The following is a 21,693-nucleotide window of genomic DNA, read 5'->3' as shown; positions in this document are numbered from 1 at the left end:
GAATGGCTGGTAGTTGGTTACCCCGATTGTACCTCTACCTCCCCTCCCCCTCCACGTGACGACCCAGGACACATGCGCACCCGACGCAGCCCGGCACATCTGCAGACTGACGTCAGCGTGCTCTGCCTCCGAGGAAAAGCTGCCAAAATTTTCTACTGCTGCAATTCAAGTTGGCTGGGGGCCGGTAGTGAGATCTAGGGCTACTTCAACAAAACTTTGCTGCCCTTCCTGCTCCTCTTGTCTTCTTTTCTCCTGATACCTTTTGATGCTCTTCACATGTTATTTGCATAGCAAAGGCACTAAGCTGTCCAGGAAGAGAGGGCACCACTTCCACCCCCAATAAGTCTTTTTTTTCCCTTCCTTCCTTTCTTTTTTTTCTCCCCCCCCTTTTTTTTGGAGGGAGGGGGTGCGGGAGAGAAAGGGGGTTTGCAAAGGCAGCATCTCAGGATGATAGCCTGGATGTATTGAAGGCATCTCTTTTTCTGCCAAATCGGAAAGTCCGTTCTCTAAAGCCCGGGTTAGCCAGACTATAGGGTTTTATTCTGGCTGCAGAATAACTAACTCACTGCTGTGGCTTTGCAAAGGGGGGCAGAAAAAAAAAAAAAGAGGAGAGGGAGTACGTGAGTCGTCCAGTGCAATCTCTATTGTTTGAAACTTACTTTTTATCAGAATTTGAAGATGAAAACGGTAAGGAAGACTTCACAATATTCAATGAAACCTTTTTTTTTTTTTTAAATTAAAACTTGTGCTTTGCTTGTCTTCCGAATAACGCGTAGGAAACTTTTTTCTGTGTGGTTTTTTTTTTCTTTTTTTTTCTTTTTTTTTTTTTTAAATGGCAATGAGTGAGCTTGACTGAACTCATTTTACAGATAGAAATCTTTTAACTCCAGACTAGTCGGGGGTTGGAGAATTCTGGGTCTTGCAAATATTTTATGATGCAAAAAAATATACGTTTATTATACAAATAGACATGTTTTGTGAAGTATGACTTGATGATGATTTTTGTGGTCTTTAATCACCAAATAGTAATCGGGAAAGTAATAATGATGTGTATTTTAATCTGATTTTCAGTTTTCTTAAAGAAAAACCTGCATTTTATAGTTTCAAGTCAGTGTCTTAAGTAGTCAGACAAGTGCATATTTTATGCCTGGGCTCAGAGGGCAGAATTAATGTGGTAGCTATAGTCCCGATGCTCTAGATATGTTAAGCTCTTAATAGGCTAATCAAAGAGATGGAAATGTGTGTTTTTGATTTACTTTTGGCCACTTGGGACGTGCTAGACTCATAACCCTCCGGAGCCTTGAATATCGGGTATGTCTGTATATATGGTATATGGGATCAAAGTTCAGAGATTGGGGAGGGGTTTGTGCTGGAGGGTTTATTGGAAAGCTGCCTTCAGATAATGTGTACTACAATTCCTGTCTTTGGTAATTTCTTTCCTTGTTGTACTGGAGGCAAAGAGAGCAGGAGAGTGAGAAAGCGCACTGAGAGGGAACAAGAGAGTGAGTTTCTTACTCTTGTTTTTATTTGAGCTGCCGGTGCAACGCGTTTGGGCCAAATGCCAACTGTCTGGGTCACACGCGTTTTATCCAAATAGATTTAGCGCTGCTGTCTGGAAATGGGCTGCTGAATGTTAACTTTAGGATCAACTCAACCAGGGCAGCTCAGACTGTTACCCTCTGTCTGGGTGAAGTGGGATGGGGGTGGGTGGGCGAGGGTGTGCAGAACGAGGGAGAAAAGGGGAAACTGAACTATTGCTTGAAACTTTTAAAAACACACTGGAGTGTGATTTCCAACATATTCCTTTAGGTTCAAATTTCTTGGGCAAATTTTTTTTTCTTTCCTTTTTTAGCTTATGTTGATTAGACTGAGACTTAGAAGTGTGAATGATAGCTCTCAAAATTCATGACAGAGAAAGAAAGGTAACATAAAACTGGTGTAGTTGAAAGGAAATTGAGAAAATTAATTTTGGAGATAAATGTTTTCCTGTGTTTTACCAAAGTGGTAGCTGCAGTTCTGGTTTATATTAATTTAGTGTTTATATGTGATCATTGGTGTTTTGGGCTTTTAAGGAATAGCTATAGAGGCAAATAAGTTGATTTCAAACAAATAACTTCATTCATTTCTCACAAATGGCGGCAAATGAAATCTGTATTGTGGTATTAATATTTTTGTGGTTCTCAAGGGCAAAAACCTCTACCCTCAAGACCTGAAATACTTTAATATTTTTCATGACTGGGCCAATACGTGTAAGATTAATTCCTACTCTTGTCTACTCTTACCACTTCCTCTTCATTTCCTTGACAACCATTAGTAACTACTAGTGGATGGACCTCTATGCCAAATCTTACCCTGTGTGTGACTTTCGTGAGAGAATAAAGAGAGTTAACATATTAAGAGAGTTAGTAGCACATTCTTTGGAACATTTGGTGGGGGAGGAGTAAAAGGTGGAAGAAGTGGATAGCTCTCTTGGTTCTACCAAAGGGCATAGTTGATTATCAATGTTTTGAGCTAACGTCAAGAGAAAAAGGTGTTTCTGTTTTTCAGGAGAGACGTTATAATATGGATAACGTATATTTAACTTGCCATCTGGAAAAAAACAGTTTGGGACTATATGTAATTTGGGCCTTGATTTTTGTAGAATAATATTTTGTATTTTTGCTTTTGGCTTATTTGCTTTTCTTGTTAGTAAGTTTTAAGTCTCTTTAACTGCACCTTTCCTCAGAAACCAATCTTGCAAAATTTATAACTGATCTGGAAAATTTTGTACTTCAAGACTTGGCGTATGGTAGGTGACAATAAATATTTGTTGAGTGAATACATGAAAAATGAGATGAAAAGTTAATTTTCACATATAAAAATTGAATACCTGAAGGAAGCATAGTATTGTTGCTTCCTCTGTGAAGACGAAATCGGCTTTAAAAGAAATATCCAGAGTTAAGATGAATGAAAGAAGTCGAGAAGGATGTTATACATGTTCTTTAGCTCCATAAGGATAGTTCATGAAAGGAAATTGTTACTTGGCTACTCCTAGATCATTTGAGTGGGAAGTAAAGATGATAGAGGAAAAAGACAAGTAAGTACCCTTCAACCAGGGCAGACTACTGAGGGAATCACTAAAGTGCAAGTTGTCTGATCTTATTTCTACGTAGTGTAGCTTTGATCCATGGAAGCTGTTAAATGATCCCTTAACTCTACTGGTTGGTGCATTTGTCTTAGGGAAAAACGCCTATGTGAAATCAATGTAAAATGGAAGTTTTGATTCTGTTTTCAAATTTAAAATAGTTGTAAGCCCAGTTACCATGACTTAAATTCTTTACTGTTTGCTCTAAAAGACAATACAATCTAGTTGATTGATTCCATCATCATATCCAACCATTCCACATTTAAGGGAAGGAGGAACATGAAACTATTTTTGAAGGAAGGCCTTTGAAAAGTGATGAGTCAGATAACAAGGAGAAGGGGACTAATATTTATTTAACCATTAAAATGAAGTATGTGAACACTTTACATCATGTGTAATCTAGGAAACATCTCATCTATAAAAGTTAAGTAACCTGTAGTCAAGACAGGACTCAAAACCTTTGTGCTTTCCACAGCATAATGCTTCTGCTGTACAATGTAAGGAGTTAATGCATTATGATTTCTGGGTAATTAATTATGTACTATTTTAATATCAATCTGAATTTTGGAAACTATATCTGGATACGTTAGTACCTATACATATTTGTTTATGATGTCCAGATTAACTTCTTCAGTAGGTATCAGAAAGTAGTTCACCCTTTCATTTTTATTGTGTAGGTAACTAAGAGTGGTTAGCTATGGTAGTTGTTGATTTTAGTTGAACTTTAGCCCACTTGTTTACTTATTGTTAAGTTTCCTCACTGGCATTGGAGGCTTGAAAACTGTGGGGAAGGAAGGAAGGAGTGAGAAAGGAGAAAGAAATTCAAATTTATTGAGTGCCCGTGTGCCAGATACTGTAGCTAGTGGTGGAACCAAGACTGTAGCTCTGGTTTAACTTCAAAGCTCCTGCCCTTTCTATTATGCATCAGTGCTCTTTTTACTGCAGGTCCTTAAATCAAATGTTAGTGTACTTTTCACCAGGTAGTTACATACTACCTTTTCTTTCAAGGCTACTGGCTTACTTAACTTGGGCGTTTATAGGACAGTGCTAGTAATGGAGGTTAAAAAACTGTGAAGAGCAGGCAATTTCTCAAGGGGAAAAAAAGAGTTGTTCCCTAAACCCAGGTAATTATATTGTAAGTTTGTCAGTTTCAGAGCCCAGGAAAATAGGAAAAAAAGATGAATGTGATTCAGTACAAATCTGTCACCACTACTAGAAATTAACTCGAATGTGTTAATTATATATTCCTCTTTAAAGGAAGATTAAAGTATATGAGGGACTCAATGTCAGACATTTTTATGCAAAACACTCAAGTGATCTGAAAAAAAAATGAAGAGTAAATGTTCATGAAGCAACTGTTAAGGAGCTGGAGACTGTACATAAGTAGGTTGGGAATCAAGATAACTGGATTATTTTCTTTACCATTGACCCTTGAACAACACTGGTTTGAACTGCAAGTCCACATATACAAGGATTTTTTTCAATAACAATACTACAGTAATACACTATCCTTGATTGGTTGAATCTATTATGGAGAAACCATGTGTGTAAAGGGCCAACTGTAGGTAATATTCAGATTTTTGCAGAAGGTCAGTACCCCTGGCTCACATGTTGTTCAAGGGTCAACTGTGCTGTTATTGAATGACGGTGTGATTTAATCTCTTTATAGATTTTTGCCTGTGAAAAGACATATAGTGCCTGTTGTTTTGCCTAAATCATTGTAGAAGAAATTTTGAGATGAAACAGTTATTGTGTATCAAGTTGCTTAAAATTTCATGTTAATTAACATATCATTTATGAATATCTATTTTGATACTGGTTGTATGCAACTGCTATTGTATATTTAAGTTACAGTGACTTACAATGGAAGCGTGATATAATAGAAAGAATTTAGACTTTAGAGTCAGATAGTCTTATGTATGACTCTGGGCTCTGCTGTTTTCAAGCTATGTGGCCACTATGAGCTTCAACTTCTTTACCTGTAAATTGGCAGCTGTATTAGTTATCAATTGGTGCAAAAAATATCACCATAAACTTAGTGGCTTAAAACAACACACATTTATTAACTAACAGTTTCTGTGGTTCAGGAGTCTGGGCATGGCTTAGCTCTATCTTGTGCTTCAGAGTCTCTCACGAGGCTGCAGTGAAGGTGTTGGCAAGGACTAAGGTCACCACAGAACACTTGATTGGGGAGGTATATGCTTCTAAGCTCACATATTCAGGATTTAGTTTCTTGCAAGCTATTGCATTGAGGGCCTCATTTCCTAGCCAGTGGTTATCTGAAGGCTGCTCTCAGTTCCTTGCCATGTGAGCCTCTCCATATGGCAGCTTGTTTCATCAAAGCCTGACAAGGGAGTCTACTGTTAAGAAGAAGTCAGAATCTTTTGTAATCTAATCATAGAAGTGACATCCCCTTACCTTTGAGGTGTTATATTAGTTAGGATCAAATTACTTAAAGGAAGGGGGTTACAGAAGGGCATGGATTTTAGGAGGAAGGATCATTGGGGCCATCTTCCTGACACAGGGGCAATAATACCTGCTTTACAAGATTGCTGTGAATATTAAAAGAAGTAACATATATTTAAAGTTCTCTTTATTTTTGGACCTGACCTTAAACTACCTTTCTAGATATTATTACCTGTTAGTCTTCTGCATAGGAACCAAACTTACTATTATTACTAATAATATGTTCCATTTTTTTCTTTCCATCTAGACTTTGTGGACTCTATTTCTTTAATTTGTAATGATTGCCCCCAGAAATTTGACTTGTGAAATTCTGTTCATCTTCCAGAGTCTATCTGAAATGTTACTTTTTTTCATAAACTTTCCTTCACCCATCAGACTCAGAAGTCATCTCCCTCATCTGATCTCCTCTAATACCTTTTATAACTTTATTATGGCATGTGTCAGCCTGTCTTGAGTTTTTTCTTTGTTCCTTAGATTATGAGCTCTTAAAGGGCAAGGATTGTGTCTTAATCTTTTCTTATCCCCATATTATTATAACATCAGTTTTAAAACACTGTAAGACAACAGTTGTTGATTAATGAATTAGTTTTTCCAAGGTTTAGCAGTTTAATAACTTGTAGACACAGATGTAAGGAACTTTAAATGGTTGTGGTTGTTTTATATGTTGTAATAACAATATTTCTAGCACTATAGGGAATGAAGTATTCCAAATAAGTTAAGTTTACAGTTAATCTTAAATACCCTTTAATGTCCCTAAATTGATCTTATTTTAATCACTATTAATTCATTCATTCATTTACTCATCCATTTTTTTCAGTCAACAAATATGTAAGGATTTATTATATGATAATCCCATGTATTAGGGTCTTGGGATGAAAATCTAGTACCTTTTGTGTACTTCTCTGTCATAACAATAAGTTACATTATTAAAAGCAATTTAACCTTTTATTCCTGACTCAGGCATAGTATTTTGAATATCAGATATTCAGCTGTAACACAGTCATAATACACAATATGAATTATTAAGCTAAATAAGGGCTATTTGTCTCTACCTCCAACTGTATTGCTTGGGCTTCTAAAACTACTTTGTAGTTTTCCTCTTTTTTTGTCACTTTTGTGCTTTTACTGAGCTAGTTTCTAGTCCCTTTGTTATTTTCTTATTCTAAAGTGCTATGTGCTGGGAAATTACGTAGCCAAATATGTCAGTGTTCTGTATAAAATGTGAATTCACGGACTCTGAAGTTGTAAGTCGAAAGAAAAGTACGTGAGATAGGACATGAAATCTGTTGTGATACCTGAATTGAATTTTTGAAAATTCTTTTCAGAAAATGAACTACTTTTCTTTACAGTTACATTCTAGATAGTTTAAATTGTCTCATATGTGTTGCTTTATGAGTCATAAAAGACTTCCAGATAAAGTCAAGGGTTACAGTAAATATGGTTCAACTTTTCAGAAGTTTAGTTTATGCTACTGTCTGAGTTTTCACAGACAGCTGCTTAATGCCACTGTGTATTTGTAGATCTACTCTGTAAGAAAAAAAAGATAGGTGCCTCATAAAGCAACAAATCAATCTCTGGACAGCAGTGTACTGAAAAGCATGTTAAGGAATGCAATCACATACTGTTTATCACTTTCACAAAATTAACTTTGTAAAGTCAGCCTAGTTTTTATTTTATCAAAAGGTTAGTCACTATACCCATACATTGTTATCTTCAAAGTTTTAAAAAGAATTTTTATAATCCTCTTCAGGTTCCTTCTTTTATTATTAAGTAGCTTTGGCATTATCTTGCTAACCATTTAGGTTTCTAATTTGGTATTTAGTCTTGTTAATGTTTATTTAAACTATAAAGGACAACAATGGTTTGATTTAATTATGTTATTTTGTAGTGTATGTCCTTTGGCAAGCATTCAGCAATATAGATCTGTCCATTCAGAATATTTTTCAGTTAACTTAAATTTTTTTTTCCTAGGTTAAAACATGACCATACTTTAGTGACTAATCAGCCTAATGCTCTGCTTATGAAAATTTTACCATCATTATCTTTTTCATTTTGGACTGAGAAAATGAATCCAGATACAGAAGAAAGCACGGGATGTTGGGAAAAAATACCCGTTAAACAGTGGAATATCTAATAACTAATCTGCAAGAAGTATTAAAGAAATAAAATTGTTATGCTTCGATTTTGGCATGGTATTGACTCTCTAGCACATAGGTAGCCCTCTAAAAAATCATCCAGTTTTCTAAATTATGGAAATTTTGTGGAAGACGTTGACCTGGATTTTGAGCCTCGTCATGGCTTCATCGGAATTTCATAGTGACCCCAGGCTTTCATACAGTTCTCAAGGTAGGATTCCTGCTTTTGAAACTGACAAAAAAACGTTGCTATTAATCTTACAAGAAAAGACTCTGAATATTTAGTTTGGATGAACATTTTCTTTGGGATGTATACTGGTAGGAGCGGAGGCCTACTGTGTCAATTCAGTGCTAGTTTCATAAATGTTAATGAATCTAAAAGAGTCTGTTTAACTGGTCCTACTAGTATTTAATATCCAGTGCATTTTAGAGTTGACTGGTCTTTCTTAGAAGATGATAGACCTAGGCCTCTTCTTCTGAATTCTAAACTTTAATAAGGTTACTCATTGCCAGGATTTACAGGCAAGGTCATGTTCAAAGGAATCCAAAGGCTTTTCTTGTAAAAGAGCAAGAAAGCAGACAAATTCTGATATAAGATCCTTCTAATATGGACCCTTAGTGGAAAAATGTTCTTCCAAACTTAAGAATTCTGATATAAGGACTGGAAGCTAAATAAAAGAGTAAGAGTTATAAGAAGTTCAACTTTTCAAATTCTAACCCATAGGTCCCTATAATTTTAATCCGTAAAACTGAGCTTCATATCATAGAAAAGATCTTAACAGGGGTCCCAGGGGTGAAGGTCATTTTGTTTTCCATGGACCAGTCCAATTCTTATGGAATTATTGAAAGCATACCTTTTAGATTCTCCTCCCATGAATGTATAGTTCATTTTTTTGGTGCTGATGAGCCAGATTTTCAAGGCTATTGTAGATTGATGTATATATCTAGAAGTCCATATGTACAAAATGTGGCTCTCAAAGTAAATCAGCAAAGCCAGAGCATTTAGTATGAACTCTTATTTATGAGAAGGGAAATAAATATTATTTTTCAGTTTTTTTCCATTTGGTCATGGTTTCATGGGAGTTTATATTTGTGGATGAACTTCATGTGTAGACAGTGAAGCAATTTGCAGACATTTGGTTCCACCTTAGTGATAAACTTAGATAAAGGAAGATGTGGTTAAGAAGGTAGATTGGTAATATATAGTACACCTAAGTGAGGAAAATATATTAATAGTCCTCTGAATTTTTTGTCAATCTGATAATTTTTAAACAACTTTATTTTGATATAGTATACATACCATGTAATCACCCATTTAAAGTATACAATTCAGTGGTTTATAGTATATTCACAGAGTTGTACAACTATCATCACAATCAATTTTAGAACATTTTCATTACCCAAAAAAGAAACTCTGAAATCATTAACAGTCACTCCCCAGTTCCCTCCAAACCAACTTACCCCCAGCCCTAGGCAACCTCTAACCTATTTCTCTCTGCAGAGATTTGCCTATTCTGTATACTTATATAAATGGAATTCTATGTGACTGGTTCCTTTCACTTAGCATAATGTTTTTATAGTATTAGATAATGAACTTTGATTATGAAGGCATTCATGTCATACCATGTATCAGTACTGCATTCCTTTCTATTGTAGAATAATCTGTTGTATGAATATACCATGTATTATTCATTCATTCATTCATCAATTGATGGACATTTGGGTTATTTACCCCTTTTGGCTATTATGAATAATGCTGCTATGAACATTCATGTACAAGTTTTTGTGTCAATGTACATCTTCATTTCTCTTGTAAAAATACCTCAGAGTGGAATTGCTGGGTCAGGTGGTAGTTCTGTGTTTAACTTTTTGAGGAACTGCCAGACCGTTTTCCAAAGTGACTGCTGTATTTTACATTGTGACTGATAATTTAAAAAAAAAAAAAAAATTCTACAAGACTGTAGAGATTCTATATAAACTCTTTTGGATAACTTTCATAAACATATTTTATCTGAATGAAATTCTGTTCTTTTACATATGTGTACTTTCCACTGTTTTTTGTTTCAATATAAAATATTCATATTTACTGTAGAATTTAGCTTTTAGAATTCATGTCTTTAAAATTAGATTTAAAAAAGAAAAATAGCCTTTCAAAATAGTTTCAGAATTTTTTTTAAGGAATGGAATATTTGGAACTTAATTCATTTTGAGATTTTAAACTTCTACTCTTTCATTTTTGTTTAATATAACATTTTCTGTCCATACCTCACATATAATGATGCATAGTTTTAAGCAATATAGTTGTTGTTTATACTGCTACTTCTTTGTTCTGTTAAATTTTCTTTTCTTCCATGTGTTTTTTCTGGATTCTCTGCCTTGTGATTACAAAGAGGAATTCCTGACTTATCTAGAACACTACCAGCTAACTATTCCAATAAGAGTTGATCAAAATGGAGCTTTTCTCAGCTTTACTGTGAAGAATGATAAGCACTCCAGGAGAAGACGGAGTATGGACCCTTTCGATCCACAACAGGCAGTATCTAAGTTATTTTTTAAACTTTCAGCCTATGGCAAGCACTTTCACCTAAACTTGACTCTCAACACAGATTTTGTGTCCAAACATTTTACAGTAGAATACTGGGGGAAAGATGGACCCCAGTGGAAACATGATTTTTTAGACAACTGTCATTACACAGGATACTTGCAAGATCAACGTAGTACAACTAAAGTGGCTTTAAGCAACTGTGTTGGGTTGGTAAGTAGATGTTATAATTTTAAATTTCTGATGGGAAAATAAATTCACAGTATAAATGTCTTTCCTCAGATTAATAAAATATATACATATATATACATATATATGTGTGTATATATGTATGTGTGTATATATATATATATACCATTTATCTAGGGAAGGTAACATTCTAAAATTTTTTGTTATGTCTGCTGCCTTTGCTTTTGATAATCTTTTGCATAATGTTTGCATTGACTTTTCAAAGTAAGAACAATTTTTAAAACCCTATATTATTAGTAGAAGAATGAATGAAACCTCACGTTTCCTTTTAGAGTTACATTTTTCTGTTCAAATAGGATATCCTTAATGCATAAAAAAAACTCAATCATTATGGGGACCTTAAGGGTATTGTATGTATGTATGTATATATTATGACAGGAAACCATGACATGGATTGCCTCCTTAGGTCTCTTTCTATACTATCTTTCTCTGGTAATCAACATAGCTTAAAATTACTTATGACCTACTTATGTTTATAAGTTCTTGAAGGAAAATCTTTTATGTCAATGTCTCTTTATGAAATAATTTTCCCTATATTAATCTGAAAATTGATAATAAATCTTATTTTACTTAGAAATTGGATTTCAAGAGTATAGGTTCTAGCCTGGGCATTTGAGTCCATTCTAGTCTAATGGTAAATACATAGTTCAAGGTGGCACACAGTAATGGTTATAGAACAAAGCATGTTCTTCTACTTCTACTTCCTCTAGTTCACACTTCCTTTACTGCTTTGATCCTGTTCAGGCTAGTATAGATGTTTCATTAAAGCTTTATCTGTTTAAAAGAGTACACACATTTTGATGCTCAACTCACATTTTCAGAAATTGTTTTTCTTCCTTACTCTATCACATCCATATCCTCATTTTTACTTCAGTATAAACAACTACATAATTACAGTTGGGTTTAAATAGTTCTAAATTTGGAAGGAGTTTTAAGAACCACCCAGTGGAGAAAAAGTTTCACTATAGGTATATATAAGAATTTGCTCAGATCATCTATTTTCTTTAACTATTAATAAGTCAAAATGATTACTTAGATTTTAATATTTGGGTTTAATTCCTATAAAATAGACACATTGAATCCATTCCTCACTAGCTTCTTCCTCTATAAGCAGTGTTAAGCTTTATATACAAAAGAGATTTATCTTTTTGAATAAAGATAAATTATCCAAAATAAATCTGTTTTAAACTTCTTACATGTTAAAATGACATTTGCTGTTAAGTACAATAGAAAAATACTGTTCCTAGTCATTGACCAAGCTCTTTAAATTTGGCATTAACATTAATTATGCCATTGATAATTTTAACAGGGTGGGGAAAGGAACAGATTTGAGATTTAGGGAAAAAAAACATTCCATTGTGAGATTTGAGGGAAGAGGAGCGATTGGAAATATGAAGATGAGTTAGATCATGTAGGAGATAATGAAGGCCTATAGCAAGACTATGGCACTGGGAATGGAGAAGATAGAAAGAATTTGAACCACACTTTGGTGAGAAAATTTATAGGATTTGTGTCATTAATTTTTCTTCCCTGGCATATAGTACATAGTAGATATTTAATAATATTTTTAAAAATTGAAATATTGAACTGGGTGTGGGATGAAGGAGAGAAAGTAATTGAAGTTGATTGAGGTTTCTCTTTTTGATGAGGCTGTATATGAATTTACTAGCAGAGAAAGGGAATGATAGTGGAATGTTGGATTAGAAAGGAAGATGAAGAGAGTGATTCTGATATAGTAAATGTGAAGAATCTAAAGAAATAAAGGTTAAAGATGTCTAGTTGGCTTTTGGGAAATATAGCTCTGAAATTTAGAAGACAATTTAATTCTGGAAACAGTTGAGAATTGCTGATATAAGTGACTACTGATGAAACTGTGACAGACGTTGATGAGGCAAAAGGGAGAAGAAGGTTGTAAATGGAAACTTTTCTGTACTTAAGGGTATAGCAGAGTGTCATTCATCTATTTTTCATCCTCATTGAGACTTTCTGTGTGTCTTATTTTCTCTTATTTCTATTCGTTAACACCTATTTTACTTTGCTTCCTATTGAAACTGCATGGTACATGTTGACTCACTTTTTTTGTTGTTGTTGTTAATTTTTATTGGAGTATAGTTGCTTTACAACGTTGCTCGATCTAGGTGTGGTCTGCCAGGTTTGTCCACTAGTTACTATTTCCCCTTGGCAACTAATAAGGAAATTGTGAGCAGATACTTTGTGAGCAGATACTATGTAAATATCCTATTCTTCATCTCACTTTTACCCATCAGTTTTAGTAACCCTTGCCTTCATTCTTATTTTATATCATGTTACATTTTTAATCAAATGGAATATGTAAACAAGTTTTTCTAAAATCCCATTTTTCTAAGGCCCCTTTTAATCAATTCTGTTTTTAATTGTTCTATATAAAATAGTTTTCAATGTAGAGATCATTAGTGTTTTCTAATCATACTTCCTTACCCATAGTTTCAGTTTTACAATGCTTGCACCACTCAAAGGAAAAAATTCCTAACATTATAATCTATCAGTTGTTTAAAATAATGTTACTTTTTAGTTAGCTTTATATTTGAACCATGGCTTTCTTATTTAGGTTTTGTTTTTCTGGAGTTTCTAGTTACTTTTATTTTGTCTTATTGAGAAAAAAAATGATTTCTTTACCAACTGATCAGTTTCATCCAGTTCCTTAGTCCTTATACCTATTGCTTGGAATATATTCCATTCTTCTTTGGAGGCATTTTTCTTGGAGTGTATGGGTTAATTAATTTCTTGAGCTATTACACTTCTCTCATCTTGGGATTTCTTTTTTCCTAGGTTAGTTCCACATCTTCTTCTTTCTGAGTTTACATCCTGGTTTTGTTGGAGAACATCTTCAAGTAATTACCTCAGAAAAGGTGCCTGAGAAGTAAAATTTCTGAGTCCTTGCCTATTTGAAAGTGACTTTATGTTACCCTCATGTTTGGTTAATAATTTAGTTGGATATAGAATTCTAGGTTCAAAAATAGTTTTCCAGGGCTTCCCTGGTGGCGCAGTGATTGAGAGTCCGCCTGCCGATGCAGGGGACACGGGTTCGTGCCCCGGTCTGGGAAGATCCCACATGCCGCGGAGCGGCTGGCCCCGTGAGCCATGGCCGCTGAGCCTGCGCGTCCGGAGCCTGTGCTCCGCAACGGGAGAGGCCACAACAGTGAGAGGCCCGCATACTGCAAAAAAAAAAAAAAAAAAAAAAAAAAAATAGTTTTCCTTCAGAACCATGGATGGTAGAATTGGAAAAGGGAAATATGGGCTATCAAATTTATCTCTATGGTTTTATATCTTAGGAAAAAATTTAAAGACCTAAAAAAAATTGGTATTGATACATTTTGGGTGGCAGATAGAAGTCTGCTTCTTGTTCTTTTCCTCTTCTTTTAAACTTTTTTTTTTCAAAATGATATGCTTTTCTCCTTATCTTTCCTGTTTCAAGAATTTTATAAATAATGTGGTAAGCTGTGGGTCTTCTTTCCTGACCCCTATTTTGTATTTGATGGGTGATTTCAATTTAAAGACCCTCCTTCAACTCAGAGAAATTTAAAAAAATATTTCCTTAGTGATTTTATCTCCTTGTCCCTCACCACCCCATCCTGTAATTGGTTTTCTGCTTCTCTTATCTCTCTTTTCCCCTTTCTTTTTTCTGTTCTAAGTTCTATGAGATTTTCCCACTTTTGCTTTCTTTTTCTTTAATTGATTTAAAAGTTATAGCAGTCATATTTCTAATTTTCAACAGATCTTTCCTGCATTGTTTCTTTCTTCATATTCTGTTCTTATTTGATGAAAAATGATTTTCTTCTATCTCTCTAAGATACTAAAGACTATAAACCTAGTTAAAAACGACCAATGACCCCATTAGACTTTCTATTCATTTAGTTATGTTCATAGTTGCTTCTCTACTTTTTCCATTATTAATTCATCCATTCACCAAGTGCTTATAAGTACCTACCATGTAACAGGGACTGTTCTAGGTGCTAGGAGTACAACAGTGAACAAAACAAGAATCCCTGTAATTGTATAGCTTACATTCTAGTGGAGGAGATACACAATAAGATAAATAAATAAAAATCATAATATGTTGGATACTGATAAGTTCTAATGTGGAAAAAATATTGAGTAAAGACCTTAAAAGGAATGAGGAAAGGAATACTGACATCTGAGGGATAAGATTTCCAGGTGGAAATCTTCAAGTACAAAGGTCTGATATGAGACTGTTTGAGGAAAAGCAAGAAGACTACCATGGCTAGAGCTAAGTGAGAGAGAGGAAGAGTAATGGAAGGTGAGGTTAGAAAGAAAACTTGGGGGCCAGTTGTTAGGTTTTAGAGGACACGGTTAGGATAGAATCAATGATGATTCCAGGCTAGGGGCCTGAGCAACTAGAAGAAAATAGCAGCCATCACATGAGATGAGAAAGACTCAGACATTAACTGAGATGGAAAAGCTGTAGGAGGAGTAGGTTGGGGGGTGGTATATATCATAACTTCAGTTAGACATGTTAAACTTGAGATATTGTATAGGATGCTGGGTATACAAGCCTGGAGTTCAGGAGAGAGATGTGAGTTATGAAGTTATTTTGGGGGTCATCTATATAAATATAAATGACATTTAAAGCCAGGAGATTATATGAAATTGCTTAAGGGAGAGTATATATAGAATAAATAAGAGGTCTAAGGACTGAGCCTTTGGGTGCTGCAAAGGGTTAGGGAGGTTGGAAAGATGTGGAGGGGACAGCAAAGAACAGTGGAGTGAGAAGGTTGAAGGAAAACCAGGCAAATATCCTAGAAGCTAAGAGAAGGAAGTATTTCAAGGGAAAAATGCTGCTGAGTCAAAATAAGAGTATGACTGAAAACCAATCATTGAATTTATCAGTGAAGAAGTTATTGATGACCTTGGCAAAAGCAGTTTTGGTGAAGTCACAGTGGGGTTTGGAAAAGAGGCAAAAGCCTGATGCGAGTAGGTTTAAGAAGGAATGGCAGAAGAGTAAAGAATATATAGACAATTATTTTGAGGAGTTTTGGAAAAACAAGAAATGATCAGTTGCTGCAGGCAGAAGTGGGAGTCTTTATCATTTTGTTTTATAAAAATGAGAATGATTGTGTAAAGAGAAGAGAAATTTCTGGGGTGAATTCTTTGGTAGGCGAGAAGGGGTGAAATCATCTACATAAATCAAATAATTGTTCTTATCTAGGAGAATGGACAGTTCATCCATAATAACAGGAAATAATATAGAACATATGGACATGAGATGCAGGTAGGTTGGTATTTGTGGTTGTAGAAGTTTGCGGGAGGTTGTGTGCTGTTTTCTATTGGAATGGAAGATGGAAAGATGAGGTGTTAGGGGATTAAGTAGAGAGGAGAAAGTATGAAATATTTATCCCAGAGAGCAGGATACTGAATGAACTAGAGAAACATAGTATAATTGCCATGAAGCATCAAGGACACAGTTGAGATTTATGATGATGAATTTAAAGCAAAGCTAGTCTAAGGTAAGATGGACAAGATATTCAAAGGAGAGGAAGCCAAGGAAGTGAGAGGACAGGGATTGAAGAGACCATCTAGGTAAGTAGTTCTTAAGCTGGGGTCTATGGATAGAATTTAGGGGGTTTGTTAACTGGAATGCGGAAAATTTCATCTTTACCTTCACTAATTCTTAAGTGAAATTTAACATTTCCTTCAGTTAACAATATAGGTAACAAGCCAGTAAAGTAATAGCAGTACCTGTAACTTTGTCTTGATAGAAATGATATTTTCATATCATGTTACAGTTTTTGCAGGTCCCTTAAAATATTATTTATGTTAATCACTATTGTGAAATTATAGTAATTAGATCTATTGCAAAGCTTCTTATTTAAAGTGTTACAAAAAGGCATATGTATTACTATATTATATTTTAAAAATATTTTGATAACTGTATTTCATTATAAGTGGTTTTATTTATAATCCTATATATTTCTTTTGCATTTAAGATATTATTCTGAGAAGTGGTCCCCAGGCTTCACCCCTAGACCTTCAGAGGTATTCAGGGCATGTGCACACACACAAATTTTAAGAACCAATGATATAAGAAGATACTGAAGTCAACAATTATTCAGGAGTGGTATTGCAGAGGGTGACAGTGACCCAGAAGCTAAGATCTTTGAGGAATGAGGAAAGTGACTTTGGGTCAGTAGATAACTACAGCTAGCAGAGGGAGAAGGTGATGGTATGGGATTTGAAGGTGGTAAGGTTTTTTCTTTTTTTTTTGGAGGAGAGAGGGATAATTGTTTAGAAATGGCAATGAGTACAAGAACTCTTAACCCTACCTCCAGGTCCAATAGGAGGTATGTAGGAGAGAAAGTAGCCACCATTCCAGAAGATTACAGGGAAGAAAGAATGTTATCTAGGGAGATTCAGGTTTTTGTTTGAGCAAGATGAAGTGAACATTCACAGATGAGGCTGAGTGTATAGGAGATTTTGTATATAATTGACCCTTAGTTTGAGAGGGCACAGCACAAGTGTTTTAAATGGTGAAGGGGGAAGTAGAAGATGGGATCAGAAAACATGATGTACGTAACCATATGGGGAGTAGAATCCAGGGGATGGATCTTGGGCATTTTGGAGGGACTGGCATGACAAGGCAAGGGGGCATGATGAGATTTATCCTGATGGTCCAGAGGCCAACAGTGTAGAGGTGAGTGGGAATGCTGAGGGAAGTGGGAGTTGGGCTCTTGCTAGGCATGCACAGATTTCTGGGACTCCCACCTAACTCAGGTCCTCTATCATCTGGCCTCCAGCACCTTTCTAATTTCATAATCATTTTCCCCTTCCCTCCCTTTGGCCACAGTAGCTCCTTGCTCTTTCTCAAATACTGCATGCATGCTCCTACCCCATTGCCTCTGCATTTGCCATTCCCACTGTCTGATCTCCTCTTTCCCAAGATATCTGTTTGGCATGCTCCTTCACTTTATTCAAGTTTCTGTTCAAATATCACCTTATTATAGAGGATGTTCCTGACCATTCTAAATAGTTTATATAATTCTCTCTGTCCTCTGATTACTTTCTGTCCTCTTACTGCTTTATTTTTCTTCTTGACATTTCTTACTACCTGATTGATTATTTATTTATATAATGAATGAATGACTTTTTTCTACCTCTTCCCACCAAAATGTAAGCTCCATGATAGAGCCAGAACTTTGTTTTTTTCACTTTTGTATTCCCACCACCTAGAACAGTACCTGCCATGTGATAGTGTGATAGGCACTCAAAACATACTTGGTGAATGAATAGACAAAGTTACAAGCACCCCTCAGGGGACTTCCCTGGTGGTCCAGTGGTTAAGACTGTGCTCCTAATGCAGGGGGCCTGGGTTTGATCCCTGGTAGGGGAGCTAAGATCCCACATACCGCAACTAAGCCCACGTGCCGCAACTAGAGAGCCTGCACGCTGCAGTGAAGACCCAGCACAGCCAAAATTAATTAATTAATTTAAAAAAAAAAAGAAGAAGAAGAAGAAGTAACCCTCAGAGGATAAGGGAATTATAGTGACTAAGAGTCCAGTCTCCAAAGATAGTTGAGTGAATTTGTTACTTAGCTTTGCTCAGTATAGGTTTCTCATCTGCCAAGTAGACCTGATAGTAGTACTTACTTCATAGAGCTATTAAGATTAAATGAGATAATGAATGTAATCATTTTACAGAGTACCTAACTCTGGATTTTCTTCCAGGGCCTTTCCGTTCTTGAAATTAGAGATTTTATTTACTTACCAAGTTTCTGACTCTATTTTTCTCCAGCAACCTGAGTTTTTTGCTGAGGACCTTTTGACATCTTCTGCCCACAGTCCAGCATCACATGACCTTAGTGCTCTCCCCTTTCTGGGCAGTACTCTAGACACTTATCAAAGCTTCTTATACAAGCCCTCTTTTCTGCATGCGCCCTCTTTTCTTCAGGAGGCTTGCTCAGTTTGCTATTACTTTGTTAATCTTGATGGTAAAGTAATTCATGATCAGGTATTAGAGTCTGTTACTGGCATATTATATTATTCCTGTCAGTATTTGCATTTAATTTAGGGACTAATATCCTTAAAGTAAAGCAAACAGTGGTGAAAATAATGTGAAGTGACTAGGTCTGCTTTTTTGTTTTTTGCATTCTTTAGCTCATTTCATGTAGGTGGCTGCCAACTTCATCTGTAAGTTAGAGCAGCTCTGATTATGTCTTATTTTTCTTTCCAAGCATGTGGTACTTAGCATGAATTTCCCTAAACAGAATCATAGAGGTTTAGATTCAAAGGGATCTTAGAGATTATCTGGACCAGAGGTTTTTAGCTTTTTTTTTCTTTTTAAATCGGCAAAATTCTTTTCTCAAATGAAATGTTATGTGGAAACTTAATATATAGATTAATAAAAGCACAGCTGATTCCTAATCCCAGGAATCCAAGCCATGTAGGTCTACCTTTGTTGTCTGGGGCAGTCCCCTAAGGGCACTTCCATGGAACCCTTAGGGCTCCCTAGAGTGCTGTTTTAAAACCACTAATTTACACCAACCCTTTCATTTTTCCAGCTGAGGAAATATGCTCACAGAGTTTAGTTTTATCCAGTGTTACAGGGTAAATTAGTTGGGTTAAGAACAGTCCTCACATGTGCCATTCTTAGGAAAACACTATTAGACAAGGATGGACGTTCTTATTTCTGATGTAGATAACTTACTATCTCATTTCTTTTAATCAGCAAATTTTATTTGCTGTATATACTACATATGAGACATTTTCTATGGGTGTAACTGATACCAAGAAACCCTTTCTTTAAGAGAGCAAATAGTATGGTTGGGAAAATAAAACATGCAGTTGGAAAGTTATACCAAATTTAAATACAGATTCAAGACTTGAGATGTAGCAAAGCATAATAGAATTAATTAAAAATAAATGATACCAATAATAAGCTCTGTTGGAGATCAAAGGAAGCTGAAGCTACTGCAGTTGGACTCAAAAAAGTTTTAAAGAGGAGCTATGACTGAGCTAAGTAGGAGATGTAAGGCAGTATAATACTGTAAATAAGAGCAGAGCTTTGTGGGAGTACCAGTGCCTTCACTTACCTCTATATAATAATGGGCAGGTTCTTAACCTCTGAACCTATTACTTCATCTACAAAATGGGGATGCATGGGACATATATGAATTAAGGGCATATATACTGGTGTAACATAAAACTTTAAATGGGAGTAGTTTATCACAATAGTTTATTTCTCCCTTATGTGTGTCTACATTGGACAGCTTTCCATGAGATCAGTCAGGGACCCATGTTCTTTCTCTTTTGGCTTCCACCTTTCCTAGGTCTTTTGTCAGAGAGAGTAGAGAATTCCACTGGAGAGGTTCTCGGGGGTTGGGCCTGAAAGTGGTATATGCTCTGCCTATTTTCTATTGGCCAAAACTCAATTACAAAGCTATACCTAAACACATAGGAGTCAGTTAAGTTGTGTGCACAATTTGGAAAGGAAATAAGTCTTAGTGAGCATACAGAGGTCTCTGCTACCTCACATCGTTATTGGGAAGATTAGAGGAAATAATGTATGCGTTATGCTTAGTACAGGGCATAGCATGTAAAGGTATGTAAACATCCTTTTTAAAGAATAGGAAAATTTAAATAATGTTTTGCTGAGTATAGATAATTCACTAAATTTCTATTCACGTGTTTTAACCTCCTTTTTGGAGAGGTATCAGTTTATTTTTGACTCCTGGTAATAATACTAATTAATATTTAATATTTAAAATGATTCTTCTTGGTAAATTCTTTGTTTCTTTTTTTTTTAGCATGGTGTTATTGCTACAGAAGATGAAGAATATTTTATTGAACCATTAAAGAATACCACAGAGGACTCCAAACATTTTAGTTATGAAAATGGCCATCCTCATGTTATTTACAAAAAGTCTACCCTTCAACAACGGCATCTATATGATCACTCTCATTGTGGGGTTTCGGGTGAGTGTGGGGCTTTTAGAAAGTATAGTCTTGTATTGCCACTTTCTTCTGGCACGTAAGGTAAGATTAATAATAAAAGTAAATAGGAATTTGAGTAATTAGAATGATAATGTCCAGAGTCCTCTTAAAAGATGTCACCTATTGATAGTTTTAAGTCAATTTTAGAAGCTCTTAAGAAGTCCATAAAATACAAACCTATGTAAAATTTGATTTTTTTTTTTTCTTTGAAGGGGAAACCTGATTTTATCCAGGTAATAGTTACAGCTTTCATGCACAGGTGTTCCATAGTACTCTGTGCTATTTGGTTTGCCTGATATTTTTATGCTAGTGATAGGAATCTAAACATTTGAATAAGACTTGAAGAGTCTTAAAGGTAGTATTCAAAGATAGTGTTAGTTAGAATACTATAGAAATACATAATAGGGACAACAAACCTAGCCTTTAGTGGTCAAAGAAGACTTCAGGGAGGAAGTGACTTAAGCTGAGGGAGTAATGGGTAGAGTGTTCCATATAAAGGGAATAACATTTACAAAGGTTCTGAAACAAAAGAGGGAATGTCACATTCCAGGAACTGACAGTTCATATAACTGGATATTAGAGAAGGGGCGAGATTCACAGTGGTTGGGGGGGAGTGGTTGTGAGAGGTGAAACTGGACAGATAAGAAGTGGCCAAATCACAAAGGGCTTGTAAACCGCTTCGAGGAGTTTATCTTCAGTATACTGGAATCCCACTGAAAGGTTTTATGCAGTAGAAATACATGATCAGATTTGGGTTTTATTTATTTATTTTAATTTTATTTATTTATTTATTTATTTTTGCGGTACGCGGGCCTCACCATTGTGGCCTCTCCCATTGTGGAGCACAGGCTCCGGACGCACAGGCCCAGCGGCCATGGCTCACAGGCCCAGCCGCTCCGCAGCATGTGGGATCCTCCCGGACTGGGGCACGAACCCGTGTCCCCTGCATCAGCAGGCGGACTCTCAACCACTGCGCCACCAGGGAAGCCCCAGATTTGGGTTTTAAAAAGATTACTCTGGCAACCATATGGAGACTGATTTAGGGAAGAGAAAGACTAGCGTAGGGGGTTAGGAGGCAGTTTAGTCTAAAGATTAGAAAGCTTAGAGAAATAGAGGATATAGCATAGCATAGTAGAAAGAACATGGGCTTTGGCATACTTGTGGACAAATTATCCAACCTCTCTGAGTACTCC

General features: G+C 35.7%; 1 protein-coding gene across 11 annotated transcripts in view; it reads left to right on the top strand.

The window, feature by feature from the left end:
• ADAMTS6 (ADAM metallopeptidase with thrombospondin type 1 motif 6) overlaps positions 1-21,693 on the top strand; it is a 270,592-nt gene that overhangs the window by 5,558 nt on the left and 243,341 nt on the right. For 3 of the 11 annotated variants that reach the window (XR_014015831.1, XM_081233913.1, XM_081233914.1), the window contains exons 1-4: positions 65-687; positions 7,562-7,936; positions 10,116-10,480; positions 20,314-20,482. Coding sequence is in view for 8 of the 11 variants with exons in the window: in XM_081233913.1 (XP_081090039.1) it covers positions 7,840-7,936; positions 10,116-10,480; positions 20,314-20,482 (631 nt within the window). In the remaining 3 variants the exon portion in view is untranslated. Of the gene's footprint in view, positions 1-62; positions 1,312-1,447; positions 1,503-7,561; positions 7,937-10,115; positions 10,481-13,342; positions 13,405-20,313; positions 20,483-21,693 lie in introns of those variants that run through there. The other 8 variants (XR_014015832.1, XM_081233915.1, XM_081233912.1 and 5 more) reach the window with 6 other exon arrangements.

This window comes from Mesoplodon bidens (assembly GCF_964165515.1).
Source record: "Mesoplodon bidens genome assembly, chromosome: 4".
Classification (NCBI taxonomy): domain Eukaryota; kingdom Metazoa; phylum Chordata; class Mammalia; order Artiodactyla; family Ziphiidae; genus Mesoplodon; species Mesoplodon bidens.
This window is presented reverse-complemented; position numbering and strand designations above follow the sequence as displayed.